The sequence below is a fragment of the Podarcis gaigeae genome, assembly GCF_964106915.1.
Source record: "Podarcis gaigeae genome assembly, chromosome: 2".
Classification (NCBI taxonomy): domain Eukaryota; kingdom Metazoa; phylum Chordata; class Lepidosauria; order Squamata; family Lacertidae; genus Podarcis; species Podarcis gaigeae.
In genome coordinates this window covers 100,468,215-100,495,993 of record NC_139679.1, presented here as the reverse complement: position 1 = coordinate 100,495,993, position 27,779 = coordinate 100,468,215, and the positions used below count along the sequence as shown (strand labels likewise).

Here is a 27,779-nt window from a genome sequence, read left to right as displayed (position 1 = left end):
TAAGAGCAGAACATGAGTATAATAAAACAATATTTAAAAACACCAGGAAGATCCGAACTACAGATTGTAGAATAAGATTGGGCGAGGAAGAGAGTTTTCCTACTCTACAACTTTTATACGCCTGGTGAAAACTTTTCTGTTTCCCCAAGCCTTTGGAGGCAATTAAGAGTACATACCCCAACAATGGTCTATTGATGCTCATTTTTAATTTCCTTTTGCTTTTAACTTGTTTTTAACTTCTTCTGATTTTACTGTCTGGTTTCATGTTTTGATATTGTTGCAAACCGTTGCAATAGGGGCATAGAATTATTCTAAGAAATAAATAAACAAGAAGGTATTCTCAGCATTTGGGAATTGCTCTCGGAGTGATATATGCATTACTTGGCAGTGTTCGCGCAGTGCAGACAGGAGATGTGAAAGTTAAGCCAGTGACACTGGAATGCGTGTTGTTTTCACTGCTTGAAAAAACTTCTGCGATAAACTTCTCTGCCACATGATGGAGATGACGGTGCAAGATAAAATCAGCATGATCTCTCTAGCTAAAAAAAAAGTCTTGGGGAAGGAAGGAATTGGGATTTATTCTATCCACTATTGTGCAGGGCTCACATGTAGTCATTTGCCTTTCTCCTCAGTTTTCTTTTTAACGCATAATTCAGTTACATCAGCACAGGCAAGAAAAGACAGCAATAAACGATCAGAATCACTGCAGCTTCTTGGGATACTTTGCTCCTGCCTTCGGAATCATTCTAAAACTGAAACTGTGTTCCTTTGAAATTATTATTTTACTAGCCATACAAAACAGGGGAGGTGTCAGCAGACTTGGGGTGACCCTGAAGTTTGGAGAAGTTGTTTAGAAAAAAACACTAAGGGGGAGGCACTCCCCAAAAATGCTCAGCGAGGACTGAGCGCGCTCAGTGATCATGGAATGCTTGGGGTGGGGGAGAGAATGGAGTGGTATGACTTTGGCACGTAGTGTTTTGTGGCAGGGTCCCTTCCACTTTTATTGTTAACATGTTTAGGTTTTAGGTTGGCATCTGAGGAGACAGTGGAAGAGTGTGCCTTAGGCGGTGAAGTCAAACAGTTGAAGAGTTACAGTGCGTGCTATGGCTGTAAAGACCATTAATGAAATATACAGTGGTGTCTCAGGTTACATACGCTTCAGGTTACATATGCTTCAGGTTACAGACTGTGCAACCCAGAAATATTCCCTCGGGTTAAGAAGTTTGATTCAGGATGAGAACAGAAATCGTGCTCCGGCGGCACAGCGACAGCGGGAGGCCCCATTAGCTAAAGTGGTGCTTCAGGTTAAGAACAGTTTCAGGTTAAGAATGGACCTCCAGAACGAATTAAGTACTTAACCCAAAGTACCACTGTATAACAGAATAAGGACATGGATGGATTTTTATTTTGGTCTGTTAAAATCTGGGGTGCTTTTCTCAGTAGAGTTTGGCATGCCAAGACCATTGATTTCATTTTAAGTTCCTTTCACTAAGGTGTGCCCAAGTCTGCATAGGGTTGGACTGCTGGTGTTGCCTGTCGCAGTTGTACTAAGTGAGCATGACCTTGTCAAAGCAAAGCCCTTTCCCAAGCCCGTCGCTTCAGTGGATGAGCTAAGCACGTGCTTAAAACTCTTCTGCTGAAACCAGAATGACTTCCCATATCTAATCAAATCCAAAATCTCCACTCAAGTGTTGGACATGGCCAAATGGAACAATAGTGTTGGACATGGCCAAATGGAACAATAGATTGCGGTCCTCAAAATGCTCATTTTGAGAAGATGGTTCTAATGTAAAGCTTTTTGGGTGGAAACGTTTTGGTTGTGAGAAATAATGGGTTTCATCTTCAAATACTAAGGTCCTTGCCCTCTTCTCTTACATCTGTGCTTCAGAAGTCTCTCTTTCCCCACCCCCCATGCCGTGTTCGATGCTCAAAGGGCTGGCTGTTACAGGGTTTTGGTTTTTTCTCTCTGCTGTGAACAAAGTTTTGTCCTTCATGGTCCTAAACTCAATGCATGTGCATGACTTAAAGGCATTACCTACCAATAAATAGGAGATTAGCTGCGGCTTGTATATTTCCTGATCCCTCCACATTTTTTCAGATGGCTCATTGTTATCCTGTTTCCTTTAACGATGGGACACTCTAATGAGTTTGCCATCTGACATACATCTGCTTCCTGTTAAACAATACCTTCATTCTTCCAGAGCTGCTAAACTCATCTGTTATCCTATGAGATTTGTATCTTTGCCTTGAAAACAGCAAGTACAAGTGGATTGCTGTATATTCAGTTTCTCGGTTGGGCTCTTTTCCCTCTCTGCATATTGTCACACTGTTGTAAGTGACCATGGGAACATGCTGAAAATGCGTAATCATTTAGAAGGTTACAGCTTATTTACATCTTTTAGAGGCGTGTCTCTGGTAATATTTCATAGGCTGCTTCGTGAAATCAGGGGTGCATTGTACTGACTCCAAAACGATCCAAAACTTCACAAATGTGATTTGGAACTAGAAATCTGCCAATATTTTAGACTGCAAATGAAAGCTTCAAAATTATCATGTTAGGCTGCATCACAAGTCTAGTTGCCTGTATTTTATGTACTTAAGGGAAAAAAATCTTAATACTTAGATTTAAGAAAATCATGAAATTGTAAAGCTTCATAGTTGCTTTCCCTCCTTTCTCTAACACTAGGGGATGTCAAAGAGAAGCTCTAGCTTGATCTAGAATTCCTTCAACATCTGTGCTATATCTCTGTCACCATCATTTGTAGATTTATTTTAACTACATTTTTCTTCTTTTTTGGAATCTTATTTCAAAACTGCTGAATAAGGTTTGGAAGGTTGTATTTTTATTTTATCTTAGTACTATGCCAAAGGTTGTCCGTCCCCCTCCTGTGAAATAGACTTCCATCTTTCTGCCTCATTCTCTGGGCACTTGAGAATCTCTTCAGAATTTTGGCGGGTACCCATTTTGGGTTCTACCTTTAGCATGGGTCAAGGCTGTGTGTGTTTTCTTTTTCCCACAAGTAAATATTTTCCCAGCACTCTTGAAGCCTCCTAGGCTGTGTACACTTCCTGACTTAATTCCTCCCATCTCATGGTGTCTTTCCCCTGGGCTTTAATCAAAGTGCAGACACCTGGGAAGGCTGCAGAGTGAAGACCGCTGGTGGGATTATTTGTAGAATGAAAGAAAAGACAACCAGAAACATTCCTTGGCTAGCTGAAAAGTAAGGAATACACATCAAAACCCCTCCATGTCACTCATGAAAATTTCACATCAATTTTATCCTTTGATTTTTCATGCAACTTATTTTCTATTGTTGGATAATGGTTGGGAGGGGGGAATCAAAGGATATATTTTTGGCGCAGCACTTATATTTATTGCCTGAGCTCTGTCTCTGTCAGAAACCAGAGCCAGACTAAACCATAGATGACCAGTCAACAGCAAGGGCAGTACAAGTAGCATAGGAAGTAGAGATTTGTGTCACACTTGGACAAAAACAAGAAGGGCCTGTTGGCCTGTCCGTGGCGCATGGTTAGATCTAGTCTTGTGCCCTGTTGCTGCTTATGTCCTTGCACATTAGGCTGAAGATAAAACCATGCTGCATATGTTTTGTAGAATGTTCTCCCCTTGGAAGTCTTGCTGACCCCATCTTAAAGTCACCTTCTTTATACCTGGCTTTTTAGGGGTGCTTTGAGGGAAGCTGACCACCATTAGCATTGTTCTCCTGCTATGCTTTGTGGGTAAGCCCCTTTCTGCTTACATTGCATTATTGGTTTCGGCTACATTATTGGTTGCTATAAAATTCTCCAGTTCAAATTCTCTGAATAAAAGTGGAATATTTTCAATTTTTTTTCATGTAAATAAGTGAAATAAAGTGTCTTCGTTTCATTCAGTCACCTTGGCCGCGGTTTCACTTTTTATTATTTTTTGAATAGTTCAATGAAACTGTTATGCAGGGGTTTCCTATTGAAATTTCAGCCCAAATGATCTTGCTAGTGACTTTGGGCTGCTTACTGGGAGGTATGTATACAGTGATATTTTGATATCTAGCATCTTATTTATTTCTGTGATCTCACTAAACAGTTGCTTCAGCCTGTCTTCTGTTCTGTTTTTAAACTAACTTTTTAATCCTATTATGGGTGAAGAGGTGAACTTGGAGGACAAAATATACACTGCCTCATATTTACTGGGACATGATAATTGAAATGAGATGTTGCTCTATACAAAAAAAAAAAGTTGTGGAAAAATGTTATGTGGCACAAAAGGGACAGGTGAACAGAAGCAAACAAACAAACAAAATACCATCTTGGTGTTTTTAAAATCACCACAAACGTGAATAGTACATCTGGTTGGTGAGGTTTCTGTGTCCTAGGGCATTCAGTGGAATTGAACTGAAACCTTTGATTCTCCCCCCGCCCCTCCAAAATATTTCTGAGAGTCAAAGCATTTCCAGATGGAGGGCATTTAGAGTGTCAGGTATGCTAATTGAGCATGTCTGAAACCCACAAACCAAATAGGGGTTGTGCTGATCTCTCCCAACTTGAAGGCCAGAAGATATATGCTGAGAAGGGGTGGGGAGTGATGGTGGCATGGGGTTGTGTATGAGATCCAGTTGCACAAGGATGTGGGCTGAAAGCCTATGGCAGATTAAGTTTGACAAACTAGACCAACCTTCCCCAGCCAGCCACCCTCTAGGCATTTCAGACTACAACTCCCATCAGCCCTAACCATTGATGGGCTGCTGGGAGTTGTATCCCACAACATCTGGAGGCCACCAGATTGTGGAAAGCTGAACTAAACTGTAGGCTAAATACAAGGTTCTGGCAATAGGAATGCAGGACGTTGACTTTTACTGCGTCCCACCATTGGCCCATCTAGCTCAGTGTTGTTTACCCTGAGTGGCAGTAGTTCTCCAGGGTTTTGGACAGGCGTCTCTCACAGTCCTACCTGGAGATGCCAGGGTTGAAGCTTGGATCTTCTGCAGGCAAAGTGGATGCTTCACCTCTGAGATATGGCCCATCCTTAAATATAATTTCTTGGGAGACAAGAAATTGAGGAAAGGTGGGATTATGGTGAAGCTCACAAGGCTTAGAGGTGGAAGTGGCTTCAAGGTGTTGGTAGGTATAAAGCAGAAGTGAAAGATGCTTTGCAGACTTGGGGACTGTGATCCAGTGAGCTGAAGAGCAAAGGTCTATATTCCTGAAAGAGTTCATCAACATTTAAGAATGGAGTGGCTTCTTCGTATACACTGCAACCTTGCAATATGAATTAGGGCCACAAGGCAATTGGGAAGGGTGTGGCAAGTGGCTTGTCTTGTATCTACTCGTCAGAAATCATTTGCCACCTCGAAGTCTTCAGGCTTCTTGTTCTGTTCCTAGATGGTTGAACAGCCATGCACTTTGAATGGTTTTCCAGCCGTTGTGATGATGACGTTACGGAGTCTTTGCACAAGCAAGATCTGAATGCCTGAATGAATAGCCTGGCAACTTCTTGGAATGCTTAAATACAATTACAGCTGTACTTATATGAAGGTCAAGTTCTTCAGGAAGCCAGCAGGGTGTCTTGCCCTGTTCTGTACATGAAGCAGATAATTCAAGATTCAGAACATATACTACTCTCTTCACTCCTAACCAGAGATCAGCTGCACTGTGGGTTGGTTTGCTGCAAGCCACTCAAGGACTTGTTGATCTGCCCTTCTGCATTCCAAAGGTTGGGAGCTGCTAGTGCTGTACTAGATAATTTGGTTTAGTCCATATACTGGAAAGTGCAGTATAGATTCTGCCTGTGCCATGCTGCTTCTCTGTTGCTTTTTAGATGTGCAAAGCGTGTTTCTCATGCTCCAACACTGGTGCAAGAAGCTGGAATCCAGGGGAAACCATGTGCATCATGTTCATGCCCATTGTTATCCCCTGATATGATGGAACCAGAGAGCTGTGGCAAAACTGAAGAGGCTACTGGCTGTGGTTGAGCTTTGCAAGCCATCAGCTGGGGAAGAAGAGGACAGGGTATAAAAATACCTGACTCTTAATCACTTTACTTAATTTCTGGCAAAAATGTCCTTGTGCAGTTCTCTTAGAAGAACTAATTTAGAAATGGCTTAGTGGATTTTGTGATACTTTAAAAGAAGTTCTCTGGGTCTTGGCAGTCACCCTCTGTTCCTTTTCCCCCAATTCTTCCCTTTTATTTCTTCTTTTCTTGATGTCCTCTGGGCAAAGCGGGGAGGGGGAAACGCTTCTTGACCATATGGGGGCAGCCAGCCCCTCTGCCTGCCTCTCACCCATTGCTTTAATTGAGACCATTTGTTTGTTTTAATTTAACCATGTGTTAACTGCTAGGATGAGGTATTCAGGATCTCCACAGAAAAACAAAGCTACACCTGTTGGACTAAACAAAGGCCTTCAGTACTACGAGGTGAGCTAGTTCTCTCCTGAGGCTGTTTATACAGATCTCCTCTTCCAGTATTTATTTTAGAGTTTTGCAAAGGGAGATAATTTGGAGGGCAAAGCTGTCCTGCTTCAGAAACAGACAGAACCTGAATAAACAAATGCTTGCTGCAGATTAGTAGGAACATCTGTAGTTTTTAGATTGTTTTGAGAGCACATACCATTTTCCCCTCTCTTTTTTGTGCCCTTGTTTGTCTACCCCACCCCCCTTACTCATTTTTTTTTTGAAGGGTAACTAAGGATGGGGGAAGAAGGTGCAGCTGCACTAGGCATGACATGCCACTGTTTTAACTTTAAGTTTTAAAGCCTCAGCAGAAGAGTAGTTTTATTGTATCTTAGAAGAGAATAAAGCCACATGCAGATTCCAGCCATGGACATCTGTTTCCTCTTGATGTGGAAGAATTCTAGCATTTCGGAGGCTATTTCGGTTCTCAATGAGTCTGCCTTTCTCCTGCTTTTGCTACTCTTCGACATGCTTTGCCTGCTACCTTCCTTCCAAGCCCTGCTCTGCAGTCCATCAAGCCCTTTGTTAGGCCATGTTGTTTATCCACCCGTTTTGTAAGTTAGGTTTCCAAATTGTCTCCCAGCTTCTTTTCTCACTTGTGTAAACTGACTGCAGCGGCATCTTCTCGTACTTAAGCATCCCTGGAGTTTTTCTTCTGAGTTCGCAAACTTTACTGTCGAATGGTATAGCAACAGTTGAGGCTCCTTACAGTATTGTATTGTTAAGTCAACATGCCGTGTAAAGCGTAGAAAACTTGCGTAGCTAGAATGAATAAATATTCAATTCCCGTCTCCTGCTAGGTGTCGATAAGAATGCACCAGAGAGTTTCTCCAGTTCTATTCCTTCCCGTAACTGCAATAAACTTTCCCGTGCAAACATTGAGATCTGGATTAAATTGGGATTGAGGCAATATATAGGTCCTAGGTTGGGGACCATTGGTGTTTCTTTGACCTGGTAAGAGGTCAGTGAAAGGCACCTCTGAGGCTTGTGGATTATAGTTCCGCTGAAATATAAATTGTTTGGCATAAATGATCACTCATAAGTAGATCAATAAATAGACTTTTCATAACCAATCTAGAGTTAGGGGTGAGTAGTGAAGTAGCCAAGTTTGCTGACAATACTAAATAGTTCAGGGTTGTTTAAAAGAGAGAGATTATGAGGAGGTCCAAAAGGGCATCTCCAAACTGGCAAATACAATTCAGTGTAAGCATGTGTAAAGTGATGCATATTGTTGGGGCATATATATATATATATATATATATATATATATATATGCAGGTTTTGGTGTCCTCGGGTGTCTTCCCGTGTAAAAGTTGGGGTGTCTAGGCGACGTTTCGACGAGGTCTCACTCGTCATCTTCAGGCTGGTGCTTTCGGCTTCTTGTTACTGGAACAGAGCGGGATCTCAATGTTTGAGTTCCTATAAATACTGTAGAGGGGGTGTGGTGTCTAGCCTCCAATGTTCTGGGCAGAGAGGAAGTTCCCAGGCTAGTGTGCCTTTTCTTCTTTTGTTCCTTAATTACTTGAGAGATACCTTGAGTGATTTCTTGAGTGATATCCTGAGTACCACTTAGGTGGGTCATTAGGTGTGGATTAGTTGCTAAAGTCTTTGTGTCTTGACCTCTTGAACTTTGTGAAGAGTTTTCCTGAGAAGATGGCTGTATTGCACTTAGTTGTGCTTTGGCTTGGCTTCGTGTATAGGGGCGAGCTGTGGTTTTGTGGCTTGTGTCAGCCAGATCTGTGTAGGGATTGCAGGGGGGTGCAGCATCCGGAGGTGCCACCATGGATTGGCTACTGGATGGTGTCAGTAATTCATCTGTGGAGAGGGTCTGGGTTTGGGTCTGGTGTGGTTGATTGGTGTTGGCGTTCTGTGTGCCTCTGGAGATGACGAGTGAGACCTCGTCGAAACGTCGCCTAGACACCCCAACTTTTACACGGGAAGACACCCGAGGACACCAAAACCTGCATTCCTGTACCCGTGAAAATCTACGAAAGCATATATATATATATATATATATATATATGCTCATGTGGTCTGAACTAGGGGTGACTGGCAAATTCCATGCTAGGGATCATTTGGAAAGAATCTGAAAACAAAACAGCTGATTTCAGAACGCTGTTATACAAATCTATGGCACAACTGCATTTGGAATACTCTGTACATTTCTGGTTGCTCCACCTCAAAAAGGATCTTGATCTTGATGAAATCCTCCCCTTTTCTGGTTATTTTAAAGTTGTGAAAGTAGACATGACACTTGAACTGATTTGTTTAGCATCATGTCTGGTTTGGTTCTAAGTAGGTATATATATATATGGGTAGGAGGAGAAAACTTTTACAAAGTGAGAACAAAATGACAAGCAATGCAAGAGACTGTGTCACGTTCCTGTGCAAAGCATAAATGAGTACAAAATCCAACCAAAAGAATACAAGATCCAATCAGAATGAGTAGTGAGACCTGTTCCCATGTAGAAACTAGTGGAGATAAATTTTCATAGCAAGATGAGTAGTGTAAACAAACATCTAAGGACCCATGTGGTTTTTTCTTTATTAAAATAATACAGCTACCTCTCTGGAATTTGTCACAAAGGGAAGACTGTTTGTTGTGTGTGTGTTGTGTGTGTTCTTTTTCAGGACTGGAAATCCTGAAACCCTACTATTAGGCTCAGAGAAAGGCAGATGTTGTTGGCCCAGCCAAATTGCTGTAGCCGGAGAGCATGTTCAATAGTCCAGTGCTAATTTGGTGACACAAATTTGGTATGCTTCAGAAATAGATGCTGTTTCTCTTGAAGCAGGGACAGTTGGGGAGTACAGGAAAATAATCTTAAACAACATATACCACGTGCTACCATATATAAAACAAGACTGAGTTAATTCTCAACAACAAAAGCAATAAAACTGGCAGCATTTGTTGCCACGAGTGGGATGAATCTATTTCTTATTATCAGTATTACAGAGTTAAAGTATATGTATCTAAGAGAAAATTGACAATGTTAATCTGTAAAACATTCTAGGATAATTGATGTCCGTCTGGAAGTAATTCTAGTGTTAGTCAACTCTGCTGAATAATCAGTAAAGCTATATAACATCAAGCCAGACAGGCAGAGAGAGAGCTGGTATTCTGGTGTCTGTTTTCTGTGAACATTGTAGGAGAGTTGATGGAGCCAGCCAGCATTTTGCTGGCAGAAAGTTATCCACATGTGCGGAACACATTTTCACTGTTGTTTTAACATATTTCAGGTGTAAATATCAATGCTTGGCAGGGCGTGATGATCTTCTGTTTCGGTGATTTCTCTAGGAAAATAATCACAAAATGCAATCAGTTCACAAACCACCCCAAGACATTTTAATCACCCTAATTGTGGTGGAGCTGTAAAAGGCTTGCGGTGAATCCAATCAATTTTTGTCACTCTTCGAATGACCTCGTAAAGAAAGCGGTCTTTGTATCTGTGACTCTGTATTTGAGCCTCCACTTTTTTCTCTGTCAAAGATGGTGTAAAGGGTAGTTAAATAATAATGAAAAAAGATTTGGAAAAGGCAACATTTTCTTAAATTTCCTGGTTTGTGTGAGATTGCAGTTTGTGAAATGCATCTAGATTCTTATTTTAGTTTATTCTTTCTGTATGTGAAATTTTCGAACACTTAGGGAAAGCACTCTATGTATATAACGATTAATTTCTATAATAATGTCCCAGATGTCTGTGAGCACACAAATGTGAGTGGGTCTACTTCTCCCTCCCCCCAATTGCACTTGGAATCACCAGGTGAAGACCTATCAAAAGTCTGAGGTAGATAGGAAGGTCATGTTGGTGGGTAAAGAACCTGCTGCTTTTAGCTTGGGAAGACTGCCCCTCGGCTCAGCACCACAGCTCTCAATCTGGATTTCTGGGTCATTGTGGCTTCAGAAGACACTCCTCTCTTTTTGCTTGTTGGAGAATTCCAAACTCACATGGTAAGTGAATTCAATCAGTTCTAGATAGTCATTGTGAGAACTGGATGGTGGACTAGATAGGCCTTTGGTCTGATCCAACAGGGTTACGTTCTTAACATTCTCACTGTTGGGTAGATAGCTTGCGAGCAGTGCTTTGTCTCTCTCTAGAAAAATAGATGCTGGTACTCGCCATGAAGTGGTTACAGTAAGTGCCACACTTTTTAACAACAACAAAAAGGGGTGCTGGTTCTATGTACCTTTGAGTACCCCATGGAAATAAAACCTGTTCAACTTCCATGGCAACCGACTTCATCTTCATCTTGAAACTAGCATTTCCCTGTTGTCTGGGAAGCTCAGTGTGAGATTCACGGTTTATTTAAGGAATTGTGGTTTATTGGGGTTAGTAGGGAATCCCTCCTGTCTTGTCCTCCATTTCGAACACTGATGAGCTTGCTACTTGGTGACGCTTATTGTCTGCGTCAGAAAACATTTACTTCAAGGGCCATTTTGTGTCTGTGCGTTTGTTCTTTTGTTTCTGAGGAAAATGAAAGGGGAAAAGAGAGAATTACACAGTTGTGTGCTTTGATGAGGCTAGGATAGAGTGGCCAAAGACATGAGAGAGAGATGGATTAAAAATGTTAATATTTGTGTCAAGTTAAGCCATTATTCACATGGAGAATAGTAGGAATGGGTTTTAATTCATTGGTAGAGCATCTACTCTGCATGCAAAAGGCCTCTGGTTCATTTATAAGCATCTTCAGACCGGGAATGTATCATCTGAAACCACAGAGAACTGTTGTCTACCATTGTAGACAATACTGAGCTAAATGGACCATTGACTTTGTTCTGTATGAATCAGCTTCCTTGTGTGAGAGTGCGATTTATATAAACATATTGTATCTTTCTGCTCTGGGGCTAGTTTAAGAATCTATCCTTGGCTTGGATGTCATTTGCCTTAGTCCTCTGAAATCCAGCCTGCATCCATTGCCCATACATTTTCAAGCCTGGGTTGTAAGCCCACATGGCTAGAATGTGAAATATTTAAAAATATTTGTAAGCCAAAAATCTCAGGATGTTGAATTTTTCATTTTGGATGGTGTAATGTTGGAATTGGGCTCGACCTCATTCTGGTTCCATGCAAGGGCAAAACTGTTTTTTCTTCTACCCTAGCCTGGGCACCCCCTATATATAAAATATAATATTGCATTTGCTTTTTCAGGCCCAAGGTAATCACCCACTTAATTCTTGTTCAGGGGGAAGGCATCCTTTTGCAAGTCTCTATCTCCTCATAAATATATTACGCCTTTTGCTGTAAAGTGAACAGGGCTTTGGCACCTGAAATTGGGGGCAGGAAGAAAGTTAATCTCAGCGCTTGAGTTTCATGGCCCTGATAAATAAGAACCATGTTTGACCTTTACTGCGGGTCTTTGAGATGCCACAAGGGAAATTCTTCCTTGTTTGCGATGACAAACTTCCTATGAGATTTCAGTTTGTCAGCTCAATGTACAGCAGTGACATTGATTTCTTCTCACTGCCACTTCCTGCCTGACTAGATAACAAATTTCCCGTGGCAGGTGTCTGTCAGGCTAAGTTTTGCCTGGCAGAGGAGTGGTGTAGACTCATTTATTAATCATTAGCTGCAACATGATGAACCAGACAATAATCTTTAACTCTTGTGGTGTTGAAAAACATGGAGGGGGATGTAGAGTGATAGAGACCTTACCGCCTACACGGTAGGAATTTATTGGGGGAAATTATAAGTATAGACCAGGGGTCAGCAAACCTTTTCAGCAGGGGGCCAGTCCACTGTCCCCCAGACCTTGTGGGGGGCCGGACTATATTTTTGGGGAGAAAATGAACAAATTCGTATGCCCCACAAATAACACAGAGATGCATTTTAAATAAAAGCACACATTCTGCTCATGTAAAAACACCAGGCAGGCCCCACAAATAACCCAGAGATGCATTTTAAATAAAAGGGCACATTCTACTCATATAAAAACTTGCTGATTCCTGGAAAGTCCACAGGCCAGATTTAGAAGGCGATTGGGCCGAATCCGGCCCCTGGGCCTTAGTTTGCCTACCCATGGTGTAGACCAAATACAAGTTGCTAGTGCTTTTTCAGAACTGGCTTGCATCTCTGTATACTCTATAAAAGTGTGCTTTCTCCTATTTTAGTGGGCAGGTTCCTCTAGAGAACTGTCGATTATGAAAATCAGAGAGAGGCAAAGTACCCCTTCCAACTTCATCTCTGTGATCCAGAAAAGGGTTATAGTCCAGACCTTCATAAGATGGTGTGATGATTCAAACATGGGTAGTGTTGAAATATGCAGTCTGGGACAGCTTCATGACTGACTCAGTTCTTAACAAGAAGCATAGGGAGGTTAAATCTGCACTCTGTAAGCTTGTACCCAGCAGGAGATATTCCCTCAGGCTGCTGCAGATGAGAAGATGGGAAGCCACTTAACTCCTCCTCTCCCTCTATTGCTCCTATTCCAGGTGGATATTTTTGAACCACCACACAACTTTCAGAATTGGTGCCTGAGTCTGCTTCTTTTCATCCTCCCTCCTCATCCCACTTTCCTTGGCCTTTTAGATAATAATAGGTCTGCTGGCCGGAGGAGCTGCCATGTTTTGTTTACTGATGTCATGCAAGCTGCTCTCAGAACCTTTTCGGCTTGAAAAATGGGGTGAAAAATAAGTAGCTGCAAAATCCCACTGCAACTGCTCTCTTATAGTTTCTAAAGTAGCTCCAGAAGAAGGGGCAGCTAACACGGTTCTATTCCAGGGACTGGAGTAGATTTCTTAGGTGAACTGGTATGAAGTGTGTTGCAACAGAAAGTGCAAGACCAAGGAGAGATCCCCTGAGGTGCTACTGTGGAGAAGACAGGGATGAGTACAAGGGGAAAGGAGTGAATGCTACCCTCTTACCTCAAAGACTGAGGCCAAGTTATTGAGTGTTGAGCCTAATTTTGCCTGGGAACTGGCATTTGTATGGGAGGGAAAGGAATCAAACCAGTGTTGCCTCGCCAGTAGGCATGGAGTGCATCTCTCTGGCCACTAAAGAGTGTTCTTACTCTGGTAGCTGGATCAATCACTACACCCCTTTCTCTCAAGAATTTCACTGAGTGACCTTACTCAGGACACTGCCTGGCTATATTGCAAAGATTTTGGTAGGAAACAACAAGCTTTCAGAACTAGAAATGTGATGTTCATTCTCTGAACTGCAGTTGAGAAACTTCAATACCACATGTACCACAATGTCACTAGAGGCATGAGATTCATTTGTTGCAGAAAAGCCTGTTTCTTCACCTACGGTAGTTAAGACAGAGAGTCATAGCCATGAAAAATAAGAGTAAGTATCACAACAAACTCCCATTTTATTATGCTGGCTTTCCATTTTTGGAAGTTGAAATTGAGACACATGCAGATGGTGATGTGGACAGATAGCCAGATGCAAGTGGTTTTTTTGAGTGAATATATTAGATTAATGTTAAGCGGTTACATCTGTTTCTTTGCTGTTTTGTTAAAAATGTATGTATTGGGTTAGTCATCTTCATAAAAAAAAGAAAGAAAGCGTAAACAGTGCATGCCAGGCCTCTTGAGTGCATTTTAGAATAACGCTAAATTAAATGTCACAATGAATGGCTGGCTCTCAGCTTTACTCTTCCTTGTTGTAAGTCTGTATAGATTTAATAGGACAGCTACAATCTATGATGTAAACTTGTATGAGCTGAAGCCTGTCATGTTGACAGTCATAGTATAATAATGTTTTACATTTAAAGTTTCTAGCGCCTTTATAGAAACCAGTTTTTGGAAAAACACATTATGGACATGATAAAATAACGCACATGATAAAATAACAATGGCTGCAGTCCAGCGCACAGTTAGGCAATGCTTAAACATTGTTGAATTCAGAGGGACAGAGACAAAAGTACCTTTATGTTGATGGTGTCCCATAGAAGCAGCAAACAAGGATTTGCCTGTAAGGATTAATAATAAGATAGAACAGAGAAAGTTTCACTAAAGTTTGTGGGATTATTTCATACTGTTTTGTGAAGAAAGATCCCTGGACAATTTAATGGCAAGAACCTAATGTCTTTATCTGTAGCATCTTAATCTTCCAGCAGAAAATAAAGGTTTACTAAATGTGCAGTAAACCAGATATCCCATCACAGCCTCACTGGCCCAGAGTGAATTCACACAATCTCTGTTCCACACCACAAAGTGGTGGTCTTGGATTTTATGAATGGATTTCATGCATGCACAGAGGGAATTCTTTTTGGAGACTGGCTGTTGGGCCATGGGTTGCGGAGCTGCAAGGAGTGATGAGCAACCAAGCATTTGTTGTGTCTGCTCGCAGAACTGAGTGTCTTTCTAAAAGAGGCTATAGAAAGTCATCATGCGGTGGTAGTCATTGGTACCTTTCCAAGGCTTCTACCACTGTCAGTCAAGCCCTTGAATATTTGGATGAGGAATGGAAAATTTTCACCTCAACCATTTATATTTTTGAAACCAGAAGTTGAAAAGAGGGGCAGACAAGTATTTGGGTGCCTAGCCGTGGCTGAGTGATGGAAACGTTAGATGGCTAGCCTCCAGAGTTGCATTTTCAAGTGCTGACAACTTTGGTTCCCCAGTTATTAATAACTTTCAGGACTGACTCCATTTTCAGTGGTCAGTATTGAGGTGAGCCAGATATCATAAATATAGTTTCCCCTATAAAGTGTCTTTAAGTCTTCGGTTTAACCTAAGCCTTTGTGACTGCGGAGCTCTAAAGCTGAGCTGGCAGTTCTTTGGCGAGCTAGATTTCTGTGCATAGCTTCTAAACCATCCTCTGTATGGCTTTCCCAGATGTTGAGTCAAACTTTCAAACTCACCATACTAAGATGGTGCCAGTTATTACTCTTAGAGCCCACCCTCATAACAATACGTTAACCTCTCGGCAGGGAATGTGCTAAACAGAGTCAAAGGTTCTGTAGAAAAACCAGCCATCTAACAAGGCGTGTGCATAATTTAATCCTCCAGGATTTATAAATTTAATAAGCTACAGTTCAACAAGTGAACAGTAACTTCCCAATTTAGAAAGCTGACTAACATGCCAGCATAATTTTTGCTTGTGTGACAGGTGTTTTTTCCCTTTTCTCTCCATTTCCAGATTCCTTTCTCCCTTGTACAATTTCCTCTGTGGGAGTCCTTAAAGGTAAGTCTCTCATACAAACATTTTGAAAGTGAAAAATATAAATGTGAATGTTGCCATTTTTAAAAAAAGGTAAAATAAATGCAATGTAAAATTCAGTTGGGGACAAATCAATGGCCGAATGGTGATTAAGACCAAGAAAGACTAACCATGTAAAACGAGTACAGGAACAAGGGGAGGTGGTGAATGTGAGATCAATGTAACCTATGACTATGCTGCTCGTAAATTTTGGCTAGATATCTCAGGGAAAAACTGAAAGCCTGCTTGTGAGGTTTGGTGGATGGACACAGTCTGATCATATGCCACTTTATTTTCTTTCCAAGTGTCACTGTTCTAACACACTGGGCTGTACCCAAGACAGAATTGCATTTCTGACACCATACTACTCTACCGTTTCTCATAGCTTCTTGTGAAGTTTGGGTGAAATAAAAGAAACTAGCACCACCATCCTGTGCTGCCTACTCAGAAGTTCAGTTCTCACTGAGTTCAGTGGGACATACTCCCAGTAAAGGCTGTGTAGCGGGGTGGCTAACCTTTGGCGTTCTGGGTGAGATGTTGCCGGGCAGAAAAGATAATGGCAGTGGCAGCTCTGAGGGAAAACTTCCATTTTCTCTGACCATTGGGGAAGCTGAATAGCACTGATGGAACTTGGAGTTCATCAACACCAGGGAGGTGGCAGGTTAGCTGCAGGCTGTATAGGATTGGAGCCAAATTCTTTGTGGCAGCTTCAGAATGCGCACCCTGTAAGTGCTTGAAACAACCTAGAATGTTTGAAGCTAAATTAAATTGCCAATATTTCTCTACTCGTATCCCTTCAGCCCTTATTCCTCCCCTTCTTCCTGGATGTAACTCCTGCCCACGGTCTTAAATGTAAGCTAAATGATCAGTGCTGTTTATTCTGGGCTTAATGTGTTATATCATTTGGGTTTTAACTAAAGGAAAAGGAATTGGGTGCAAATCCTGCCCGCCCAGCCTGTAGTAATACACGTCATCAATTATTATCTGTGCCCGGGAGATTTTTTTTGTTTAGGGTGGTTTTATAAGCCAGTTCCTCTTTTAAATGAGGCATTGCGCTATCTTCTGAGGCATAGTTAACTTAAATTGTACTGGTGGTTTTGGCGTTGAAGCCACTGGCCCACTTGGAACTTGACTGAGACCACAAAATAATTTTACATAAACCACCAAACTGCTGTCAGATGCTAGTAAATTTCATCCACTACCAGGCTTTTGCTCAAGGGACATGAAAAGAAACGTGAAATATATTTTCTGTTCGAAGTTACCCTGCTGGAAGAAGCCCAAAACTGTAGCTTCACATAACCCAAAGAGAATAGTGTTTCTAATCATGCTTGTTTTATTCTTGATTGAATATTCAGTATGGATAGATTATAAGAAAATGCCACAAACAATTCTTACAGTAATCTAGTGCAGGAGTCCCTGTGCAGTGCCCACACATGCCATGCCATGGTGCCCATTAAGGCCTTCAATACTGCCCCAGGGCAAGGGACCCAGCTTTATTTTGTATTTTTTTTAAAAAAATAAGCCCATAGTCCTTCTAGAAATAAAGTTATGTGGCAAAATATACATGGACTCCTTTAAGCCATTGCTGTGGGATGAGCCAGCCTGGCTGCTTTTGCCTGTCAGTGTTTTTAGCTTATGAGTGAAGCTACAGATGCGATTGATAAGTGAATTGTTTGCACACCAGGGTTCTAAACTGCTGCTGTTTTCTTTTGCTCTTTAATACACTTTTCCTGCTACGGCCTTATTTCCAAGGCAGAAATTGAACATGTTAAGCCTTTTCTTGTATGGAAAAACAGTTATGGAAAAAGTTTCACCATGATTGTACTCTCCCTATTGTGTTATGCCACCCCCATGGCAGCCATTTTGTGACTGGCACCCTGAAAATTCAAAATGAATCCCCCTGATCCAAAAGGTTGACAACCCCTGATCTAATGGGACATGGTGGCAGAAACTTTAGGAAAGACAGCAGCTATTCTAAGCTCTAATATTATTTGATAAAGAATGGCTTTGTATATGAAAGAGTAAATTTGATATGTTTTGAAAAATAAAGAGAATGTCTCTTTTTGACATTTGAAAACTGGAATTTTCATTCTAAAAATGCCTTTGCGAATTTTGTGTTGGCTTAAAAGGGATTGTAACTTCCTGAATAATGAATGCTTTGGGTATAATATTGACAGAAAGCCATAAAGTAACTCAAAACATTTAAATAATTTTATTTATTTTAAATATTAATATGTCAAACAATAGCCATGTTCTCACTGCTTACAATACAGATTGATTAAAAATACATCAATCACCAATGCATGTAATTATTATTATTATTATTATTATTATTATTAACACCAGTCGAAATTAATGGATTTTAAAGTCCTAAGAAAATAAAAAGGTATTTGCCTTGAGCTGAAATTATATCAAAGGTAGTTTCCAGGCATTCTTCTCTGGAGCGGACATTCAGTAGCATGGGTGCCCCCATTGAAAAGGCCCTTTCCCCCAGCAACCATCCACCACACCTCATCTGGTGGGGTAACCAGTGGAGGCATCAGAAGATGATCTTAAGTATGAGTAGGTGCATGTGGAGGGAAGCAATCATTCAAGAATCCTAGCTCCAAACACGAATAGCTTTGAGCAGGCTTCCTCAACCTCGGCCCTCCAGAAGTTTTTGACCTACAACTCCCATGATCCCTAGCTAGCAGGACCATTCAGGAATTCTGCATTAAGGTTGAGTGTAAACGTACAGGAGAGCGTGTGGACAATCTCAGTAGCTTCATCTCAGTTGCTCTTCCAGTTACCCTCCAGTCTGAAGTGGGAGTTATTCATGGAGGCTCCCCACACATTTTGAAATACCGCTGAAGATGCTTTGGTAAATAGGGTGTAGAGGAAAGTTGTCTCAGAGCAGGAGATTGCACTGCCAGGCATGTGGGACCCTTTTCACATGTTTTGTCCCTGCGTTCTTATTACTTGTGAATAGTCAGCCCCACGAATTACGCAGCCCACACGAAAGCTGATGGATTGATGGTTTTCTATTTATATTTTGCAAAGAGGTGTATCTTCGACCTGTTTCCCTCCTCACATCATGAAAAACATAGAAGATTAAAAGGCTAGGCCAGGCATCCCCAACCCCGGCCCTCCAGATGTTTTGCGACTACAATTCCCATCTTCCCTGACCACTGGTCCTGTAAGCTAGACATGATGGGAGTTGTAGTCCCAAAACATCTGGAGGGCCGAGATTGGGGGTGTCTGGGCTAGGCCAATGCCTTGAGTGGCAGTATCCCAATCTCATCTTTGGAGGTTCTACTCTTTTGGCTAGGCAAAGAACGGAGACCAGGCTTCTAGTACTTATCTCAAAAATCCAGGGATTTTGTACTTGCCAGTACTGTCGTACCTTGGATCCTGAATACCTTGGTACTTGGACGTTTTGGCTCCCGAACGCTGCAAATCTGGAAGTGAGTGTTCCGGTTTGCGAACGTTCTTTGGAACCCAAACGTCCAACGGGGCTTCCGATTGGCTGCAGGAGGAAGCCAATTAGAAGCCGTGCTTTGGTTTCTGAATGTTTTGGAAGTCGAATGGACTTCCGGAATAGAATCTGTTCGACTTCCAAGGTATGACTGTAACAGTGTGGTTGATATTTCACATCCTCATTTCCTTGTGGGCTTCACAAGGGCTCCAGTGGCTTAAGCACCCACAGTCTGTGGTAGCTCACCAGACCAGGCCTTAGCTTCAAAACCCTGAGATTTCCAATTTAGAGTGATGTGCACCTACTTGGGAACTGCTGAATCTATTACTAGCAAACATATCAGGTCTTATGAAACCAAGTGGCTTGTTTATGAAGTGCTTTTTGGCAAAGGTGTCTTCGTCATCCAGGCATCTGGGAATCGTCTCAACCTTTACGATAACTTCACTTGCCTTATTTGGAGTCTGCTGTGATACCATAGTGTTGTGGCAGCTTTCTCTTAAGTTGTGTACTAGCCTGACACAGTAATTTTGGGTATAATTTTGTTCTGCACAATGGAGATGACAGCATTAAGGGAAGGAGGGAAAGAGCCAACGTGTGCTTTCCAAGAAAAACCCCAACCACATTTAAAAACAGGAGTGCAATGTAGTGATTCTCAGAATACAAGGCTGCTTTAGGATACATTCAAGATGCTTTGGAGGTGAAATGTATTATAAACATAGGGCATGAAGTACACTGGTGGAATTCAGCTCACAAAGTAAATAGGCAATTGGGGGTTTGGAGAGAGTGTAATCTAAACAGTTTATTGCCAGTAAAATTCAGATAACCTGAGTAATAATTCCTGAGCCGGTGTCTGGAGGCAGTTTTGGGGCGGAGGAAGACAAACAAGCTGAAGCTTCATTCAAAAGAGACAGAGGTGCTATGTGTCAATTGCTCCAGTATTTAGCTGGGTCTGGATGGGGTTGCACTCCCTCCGGAAGACCAAATTCATAGAAATTCAAGAGATTACAGTAACTAGGTGTGCATTTTATCACCGTAAGCTGATACACTTGGTGCAGCCCTCTTTGGATATGTTAGCTCATGCCTCCATTACTCATATTCTGGTTACATCCAGGCTAGGCTACTGCAGTGTATTCTGTGTGGGGCAGCCTTTCTTTCATGAAACACCCTTTCCTTTTCTTGCAAAACCAGCACTTCCCATTATTATTCCCCACCCCATGGAGACCGATGCCATTGTAACTTCATTTTAGTACAGGTTTCTCTGTCATTCATAGCAACTTTAAAATCTGAGCTGAAGCCAAGCAAGAAACTCCATATTTCTGGGCACCCCCTTTGTAAAACCCTTTCCCATTTAACCATATACCTGTGTTTTAATTCATTAAATTTATGGGTCAAGCAATTGGTCCGATTTAGAGAAAACATTTCTATTTCATTTCTATGCTTTTAATTTAGAGTAAAGGTTGGATTTTTACTATATTGTTCTCTGTGCTCTGTTTAGATCTTATGCTTAAATTGGGTGCTAAATTGAAATGATTCTATTGCGCTTTTAGTGCTTTTTTATTGTACTCTATTGTCTATTTTTCAATGCTGATAAATCTCTTAACTGGTGTTTATTATCATCTTTGAAAGGATGGCTTGGGATAACCTTTTTATATTGCAAGAGAGTTTATAAATCTGTAAAAGGAATAATAAAATAATCTTTTGTGACATGTTGACCTAATGGCTGAATGGATCTATGAAGAGGCTTAATATTTCACATATTATTTTAGCTTGCAGGTGTTAACACTGAAGCCCTGGCTGTTACTATAGTCCATTTGGGCAAGAAGATCTGTAGAGTGGGCTTCTGAGCTGCAAAATTACTGCTGCCAGGGAAGATGAATTTTCAAGTGTTTCAGACACTTGACTTAAAAAAAAAGAGATATTTCTAGATATCATGGTCAACAATCAGGCAAGGAATAGATTTTAATATGAACCATTTATATGAACCATTTTAGATATAGGACGGATAGGTGCTGTAACTTAACAGAATGTAAAAGTGGACCACAAACATTTTCAGGTAGGCAGTTCCATCTCTGCACCATTACAGTCATACCTTGGATCCTGAACGCCTTGGTACTCAGACATTTTGGCTCCCAAATGCCGCCAACCTGGCTTCCTGCAGCCAATCGGAAGCCGCCCTTTGGTTTCCGAATGTTTTGGAAGTTGAATGGACTTCCAGAACGGATTCTGTTTGACTTGCAGCATTGAATTCAGTGGCACGTACTTTGGAATAAACATGCATTTGATTAGGATGCACAGCAGTTCTTGATATGCAGCCCAAATAGGTTCAGCTGCAGCTTGGAGCCTCTTTTTTGCTTTCTTCTTCCCCCTCAGTGGTCTGAGCATATGCAGTCTGGTGCTTAGAAATGGATTTGGCGTGTTTTGCTGTCCTAACCTAATTAGGTATTCTAAAGTTTAGACGAGAGTGTGATGTTGAGAGTCTAAGCTAAACCATTCTCAGATGCTCCTGTGTCACCAGCAAATTCCTCTAAAATGGTATCGCACCCATTAGTATTTTTATTCTGTTGTTAGTTTCAATCTTAGCATGTCCAATACACACACACACACCTTTTTTAAAAAAGCGAAATACGTTATTGGCTATATATGTAGCTATCCGTTTTAAAAAGCCTTAAAATAGTTTTTACTGGGTGGGCAAGTGAAGTTTGTCCCACATTCTTTCCTTCTCTCCCCCCACCCCCCCATTTCCCTTTTCACAGCTCCCCTCCCCCTCCCCCCAAGGTAGCTTTTTACTTCTCTTCTTACTGTTCCTAGTGGCATTTAAGCCCAGGGTAGATGAAACCCAGACAGGGCTTTAAACCCATTTCCTTGCAAGCTGTGCAGTAAGCGTTCTACCATTCCCTTCTCCTTCTTGGTGTAACGACTCTGCTTCTTTGGGGGATTAAGCACTAATCGTTCGGTTACACTAACGTGTCTGCCATTTGCTGAGGTGCTCCTTCACGGAAACCAGATTTCTAGTGCAGCGTTTTGAGGCAGGTGATGTCACTTCCAGCCAATGGGGAGTGTGCATTCCATTTGCCGAACGGTTGCCCCACCCCCACCCCAGGAAAAAAAGAACAATATAGCCACAGCTGCTCAGCAAACAAACCTTACTTTATCAGTGTCACAATAACTGTTATTCACAGTGGCTTTAGAATACTGTCAAAGACATTCTTGCGCACCATCTGTAAGCTGATGTGCGCTTGGAACAGTGAAAGGAAAAGAATTGCTTTGCTGGCTGAGTTAAAACACCCTTTGAAAATGCTCAAGAGTTTGGAAACAGGCAGCACATTGAAAACAGGCTCCCAGAGGGTGGATGCACATGAAGTTTATTCGCTGGTTTGAGCCCTGTTTTCAGAATGGGAAGTGATCCGATTTCTAGAAAGTTTGTGCATGCCTCCTTCCAAATATGTACTGAATTCATTCTAGGCTCCAAAGCCTGTTGCTCTCGCTAGAGTGCTTCTTTCCTTAGAACACTAGTTTGGATAGGATTGCGAGACAGGCAGATTAGTTCTTTCCTCCTCCTGAGCAGGAATTCTCCATGAAGAGTATTGTTTTTCTCTTTGCAAAAGTATCCAAAAGAAAACAGTTTCCACACTGCGAAAGGGGGCAGGGAGGTGAATGCAATAGCTTCTCAGTATTCAGGATGGTAGGCAGACGCTTGGAGGAGATCTCGTGGGGGAATCCAGCCCAGTCCTTTGCATTAGCAGGGCTAACCTACTTCAACAAGCCTTGGTAGATTACCCAGTGCTAGCTGAAATCGAAAGCCCGGCGCAACCCTTTGATATGTTCATAAATAGGGAAGAGAGGGCCTCTGAGCATGTGCAGAATTTGAGATTGGGGAGGGGCTACTCAGTGCCAGTAGACATAGCTCACTGCCACCTCTCTACTGGGAATTCTGCCATCGAGCATTCTGCCCTGATGTGGGTGGCAAAGTGTATGTAAACAAGGCTATGGTGAGAGTTAGGTATTTGCAGGCAGGTCACCCAAAAGAACCTAGGTTGTTGTGGTTGCTATCTAAGATGGCTAACGTAGCAATCTAGGTCTCCATTGTGTTCAAGTAAACTCATTTATGTCGGCATCCATCTGTCTTGGGAGACAATGGAGGAGTTCCCCTTGGGGTGAAGTCAAACTCCCCCCCCCCCAGATGTTTCAGATGTTTTCTAAAAGTTGTGTAATTCTTTTGCAGTGTGGTGTAGTGGTTAAGAGCAGTAGTCTCGTAATCTGGGGAACCAGGTTCGCATCTCCGTTCCTCCACATGCAGCTGCTGGGTGACCTTGGGCCAGTCATACTTCTTTGAAGTCTCTCAGGCCCACTCACCTCAGAGAGTGTTTGTTGTGCGGGAGGAAGGGAAAGGAAATGTTAGCCGCTTTGAGACTCCTTAAAGGGAGTGAAAGGTGGGATATCAAATCCAAACTCTTTATCTCCTTGACGCGTTGCACTGCCGAGAAGGCCCTCTGCCTGGTTCCCTGTAACTTCATTTCTCACAGTGGGGGAATCACCAGAAGACCCTCAGCTGAACGATGAACTTATATGAAGGTCTCGCTTTGGTATTTCTTTTTTAAAAAACAACAACAACAAGCAAACACAACTTAGCATACAAGTGACCTAGGAAGCTAAGGAGGGCCTGGGTTGTATGAGTTTCCATGTGTTTCAGCCAGAAGATTTATTTCCAATTTGTTATTCATAAGGGAAGAGCGCAAGATTGGGATGGGTCCTTTGAAGTGGAAAACAAAGTCTTCTATTCAGTCTTGGGTCTAATAGAATGCACATGACACAGGCTTGGCATCACAGCCTGTTTTAAAAGTGCAGCGCTTGTCATCTTTGCTTTCCAGTACTGGGAATGCTGGTGGGAATGGGTATTGCCCTGAAAGAAAAACACGGCTAATTATTTCCTGCTGTCTTTAATAGCGCATGCCTGGAGCAATCAGACAGGGAATCATTAGAGAGAAACAAGATGACCAAAGGCTTGTGTACTCACACTGATACCTTGTCAGTGCAGTTACAATTTCAGAGTTAATTGGACCCAAAGAAAGGAAACTTCCGTAATGAGATGCACTGCCAATTCCCTTAACCTCTAAATGCTTTTGTGTTCCCTGGGTTTATTCAGGATGCCAAAGTAATTGTACTGTTGCGCAACTCTGCCCTCATATAGAAGGTCATTATTGGTCTACAGTAGATCAGATTATACATTTTACTTGCATGTGTATCTTGTTGGACTTCGCATCGTTCCTATTATTGATGTGGTGCTGAGGCTGAGAGATTGGAACCGCCCAAGAATGGCACCTGCTGACTGATTGGGGTCTTGAACCCAAATCTCCCAATGCCATGACATATATTTTTATATCACCAGTTCAATATAGTAGACATTACCTGTTTTCACTGTTTGCATTCTGCTAGTTATATTAACCTTTGTCAGGAATATATTTAAGACAAAGCAACATTAGAAGGGGTGTGCTTGTCCTATTGTTTGGTAGAGTGAAGCAGCCACATAGTTTGGATACTATGAATTGGCATCTGGTTGACCTCTGTATGAAATAAGGATGCTGAGCTAGACAAATCTGGCCTGGTCTGATCCAACAGACTCTTACTGTGTTCAAATTGTTTTTTATTATATAGTTTATTATTATATTTTAATCATCAGGAAGGGTGCTGCCTGGATTTTCAGTCACCGAAACGTCTTGGGCAGGCATCCCCAAACTCGGCCCTCCAGATGCTTTGGGACTACAACTCACATCATCCCTAGCTAACAGGGATGATGGAAATTGTAGTCCCAAAACATCTGGAGGGCCGAGTTTGGGGATGCCTGGTCTTGGGCCACATTTGGGCCAAGATACGTATGTGGCCAGAGCTTCTTAGGAATGCCATCCTATCACAAACCACTAGCAGTAAGAAGGGGAGAATTGCAGTAGCTGAGAGTTCTCTTATCCAGCAGGAATTACTTCATTAATGGCTTTAGTTTTCAGAACTGCAGCATGCTTATTCCCACTAGCAGAGTTAGAAAATGAGACTTCCATATATTATCGTGATAAAGCTGGGAGCACATCTCACGGGTACCTCTGCTTTCTACTTGCAGAATAGGATTATATGTGAAAGCAGTGCTTTAACATGCAAATTTTTTTGTAACTTCCAGAAGCTGAAAATAGTGCAAACTGGAAAAAATAGATATTTTTCTCCTGCATTTCTCCCCAAGCAAAGCATCTAAGAATCTGTGTTCTACCTCCACTATTGGAGACAGTACAGTGGTACCTTGATTCTTGAACGCTTTGGTACTCAAACAACTTGGAACCCAAACACTGCAAACCCGGAAGAAAGTGTTCCGGTTTGCGAACTTTTTTTGGAAGCTAAGCATGCTCCATTTTGAGTGTTATGCTTCTAATTTGAGTGCCACACTTCCATTTTCAGTGTTACGCTGAGGTCTGTCTGTTTTTGCTATTCATTTTCCAATTTTGTTTTTGCAGCTCTTTTTGTTTTGTTTTTGTGACTGTGTGGAACCCAGTTCAGCGATTGATTGATTGATTGATTGATTGATTGTGTGACCGCAGTACATGGTTTGTTGCTTTCATTTTATGGATCAGTAGTCTCGTTTTATAGTAAAATTCATGTTAAATTGCTGTTTTCGGGGTTGTTTTTAAAAGTCTGGAATGGATTAATCCATTTTGCATTACTTTCTATGGGAAAGCGTGCCTTGGTTTTGGAACACTTTGGATTTGGAATGGACTTCCGGAATGGATTAAGTCTGAGAACCAAGGTACCTCTGTACGCCTCTGAATGCCAGTTAGTGGGAGGCGCAAGTGGGGGCAATGCTGTTGTGCTCAGGTCCTGCTTGTGGCTTACGCTTTAGTGTTGGAATAGTTGGGTGAATGACTTGATCCAGTAGGCTGTGCTTATACCCTCATGTTACGGGAAAACACAGCAACATGGTAAAAACAAGCAAAATAATAATATGCACCGTATTGAAAAAATCATCCAGATCTAACCAATAAAATATGGAGCATTGAACATAAGCAGGAACCTTTTCTTTTTTTTAGAGAGAGATAATCTCAAAAATGGGTGGCAATTGAAATATTTTACTTCGGGTTTTCGTAGACTTAGCCGGATGGGATGCAGCTATTATTCTATAATCTTCTCCTTCCCTTTACTTGATGCATTCATTTCCTCTCTTTCGCACATTTCATTTTGGGCCTCCCTATGAAAAGGAGGGATGGGATGGAACTTATTAGGTCATCCACGTCCAGTCTCTTCCAGTGTAGGATTATTCCCTGTGGTATGTTCTCAAGTGCTGTCTGCTATGGTCTATTTTTAAATGATCCAGAAAACAGGGTTTTCCCTGCTTCCCTGGGGAAGACCACACCACAATTAAGTTGGCCTTGCTACGAGTGGATTTTATTATTTCCTCTTGGCCAACTTTAATTCTCCTTTGGCCTTCGTCTCCTGGACTGCTCCGAGTTTGGCTGTAGGGTAGAGTAGTCCATTATTAATGGCTCTTGTTTTTCTCCGTTTTAGACTTGTTGTACACCTTAGTCATGGGTAGCCTAGTGCTTACAGTTTAGCACAGGGAACTTGGAGCCCAACTCCAGGTAGAGGCATGCTTCCATCCATGAGTCTTTGTGCTTTTTTCCTCCAGCTATGGAGCAAGCTCTACTTCAGCATGCCTTTGCTTTTCCAACTAACACAGTACAGTGGTACCTTGGGTTACTTATGCTTCAGGTTACAGACTCCGCTAACCCAGAAATAGTGCTTCAGGTTAAGAACTTTGCTTCAGGATGAGAACAGAAATCGTGCTTCGGCGGGGCGGCAGCAGCATGAGGCCCCATTAGCTAAAGCGGTGCTTCAGGTTAAGAACAGTTTCAGGTTAAGAATGGACTCCGGAACGAATTAAGTACTTAACCCAAGGTACCACTGTACTTGATTAAAGATTTTGCACCCTTTCCCTTTAAAACAATTTAAAAATCAACCATTGTTCTTTATGATTGGCACAAGGGCCAGACAATCATTTCTATGCACAGCCGTCTGGGGGCGTGGGGAGCAGGGGGAAGTTGTTTCACAGTTGTTATAAGGGGCAGCCTATTGATACTCAGCACAGCCGGCAATCAGATTAGAAGTTTCTGTCTATAATGGGGGGGGGTGTAGGGGTAGAGTATAAATCCACTGCTCAAAGAAATGTACATCTCTGGGTTCAAAACGTAGCTGCAAGCTCAAAGGGTTGCCTCGGTCATACTTCCACATCTGTAAAATGGGTGTGTTAGTGACCTACATCATAAGTCAAGAAGGCCACGCTTGTTAGTGGTGCCTGTGTTGTTCACCTTGGTTTCAAGACTGGGCAGTTTAGCAGTGGGTGAAAAAATGCTGTTGCTCCTGCCCCTCTCAGCAGCTTTAGGACACTGTGTCTGGGTATGAAGTAACACAAAGGGAAGTCATTTGGAAATGGTTTTTGTTTGGCATGTACATATGGATTGGAACTCGCTCCTGATATTTTTCCAGTGTTCTTTTTGCATTGCTTTATCTTCCCAAGAGGAAGAAAGATTCAGGCTGTATCTGTAAAATTGCATTGCTCCAGGCTGAAATGAATATGTACTTAACTCTCTGCAAACATGCCTTCGCTCTTGCTGTTCCATTTATCTTTCCCAGACCATCTACTTTTTTTGAGCACATAAGGTCCTTCAGTATGTGTATGTGTATGTGACTTATTACATAATTGAAA

At 41.9% G+C, this 27,779-nt stretch overlaps 1 protein-coding gene and 1 long non-coding RNA gene across 5 annotated transcripts in view; both read left to right on the top strand.

The window, feature by feature from the left end:
• Positions 1-27,779, top strand: part of LOC310838267 — a 466,315-nt gene that overhangs the window by 172,921 nt on the left and 265,615 nt on the right. The window lies entirely within an intron of this gene.
• The window catches only part of SLC25A26 (solute carrier family 25 member 26), a 144,340-nt gene that overhangs the window by 88,537 nt on the left and 28,024 nt on the right, over positions 1-27,779 (top strand). For 3 of the 4 annotated variants that reach the window (XR_014560647.1, XM_083725202.1, XM_083725204.1), the window contains one exon: positions 15,529-15,573. The exons of the other annotated variant lie outside the window; for it this stretch is intronic. Coding sequence is in view for 2 of the 3 variants with exons in the window: in XM_083725202.1 (XP_083581328.1) it covers positions 15,529-15,573 (45 nt within the window). In the remaining variant the exon portion in view is untranslated. The remainder of the gene's footprint in view (positions 1-15,528; positions 15,574-27,779) is intronic. 4 annotated transcript variants of the gene reach the window in all.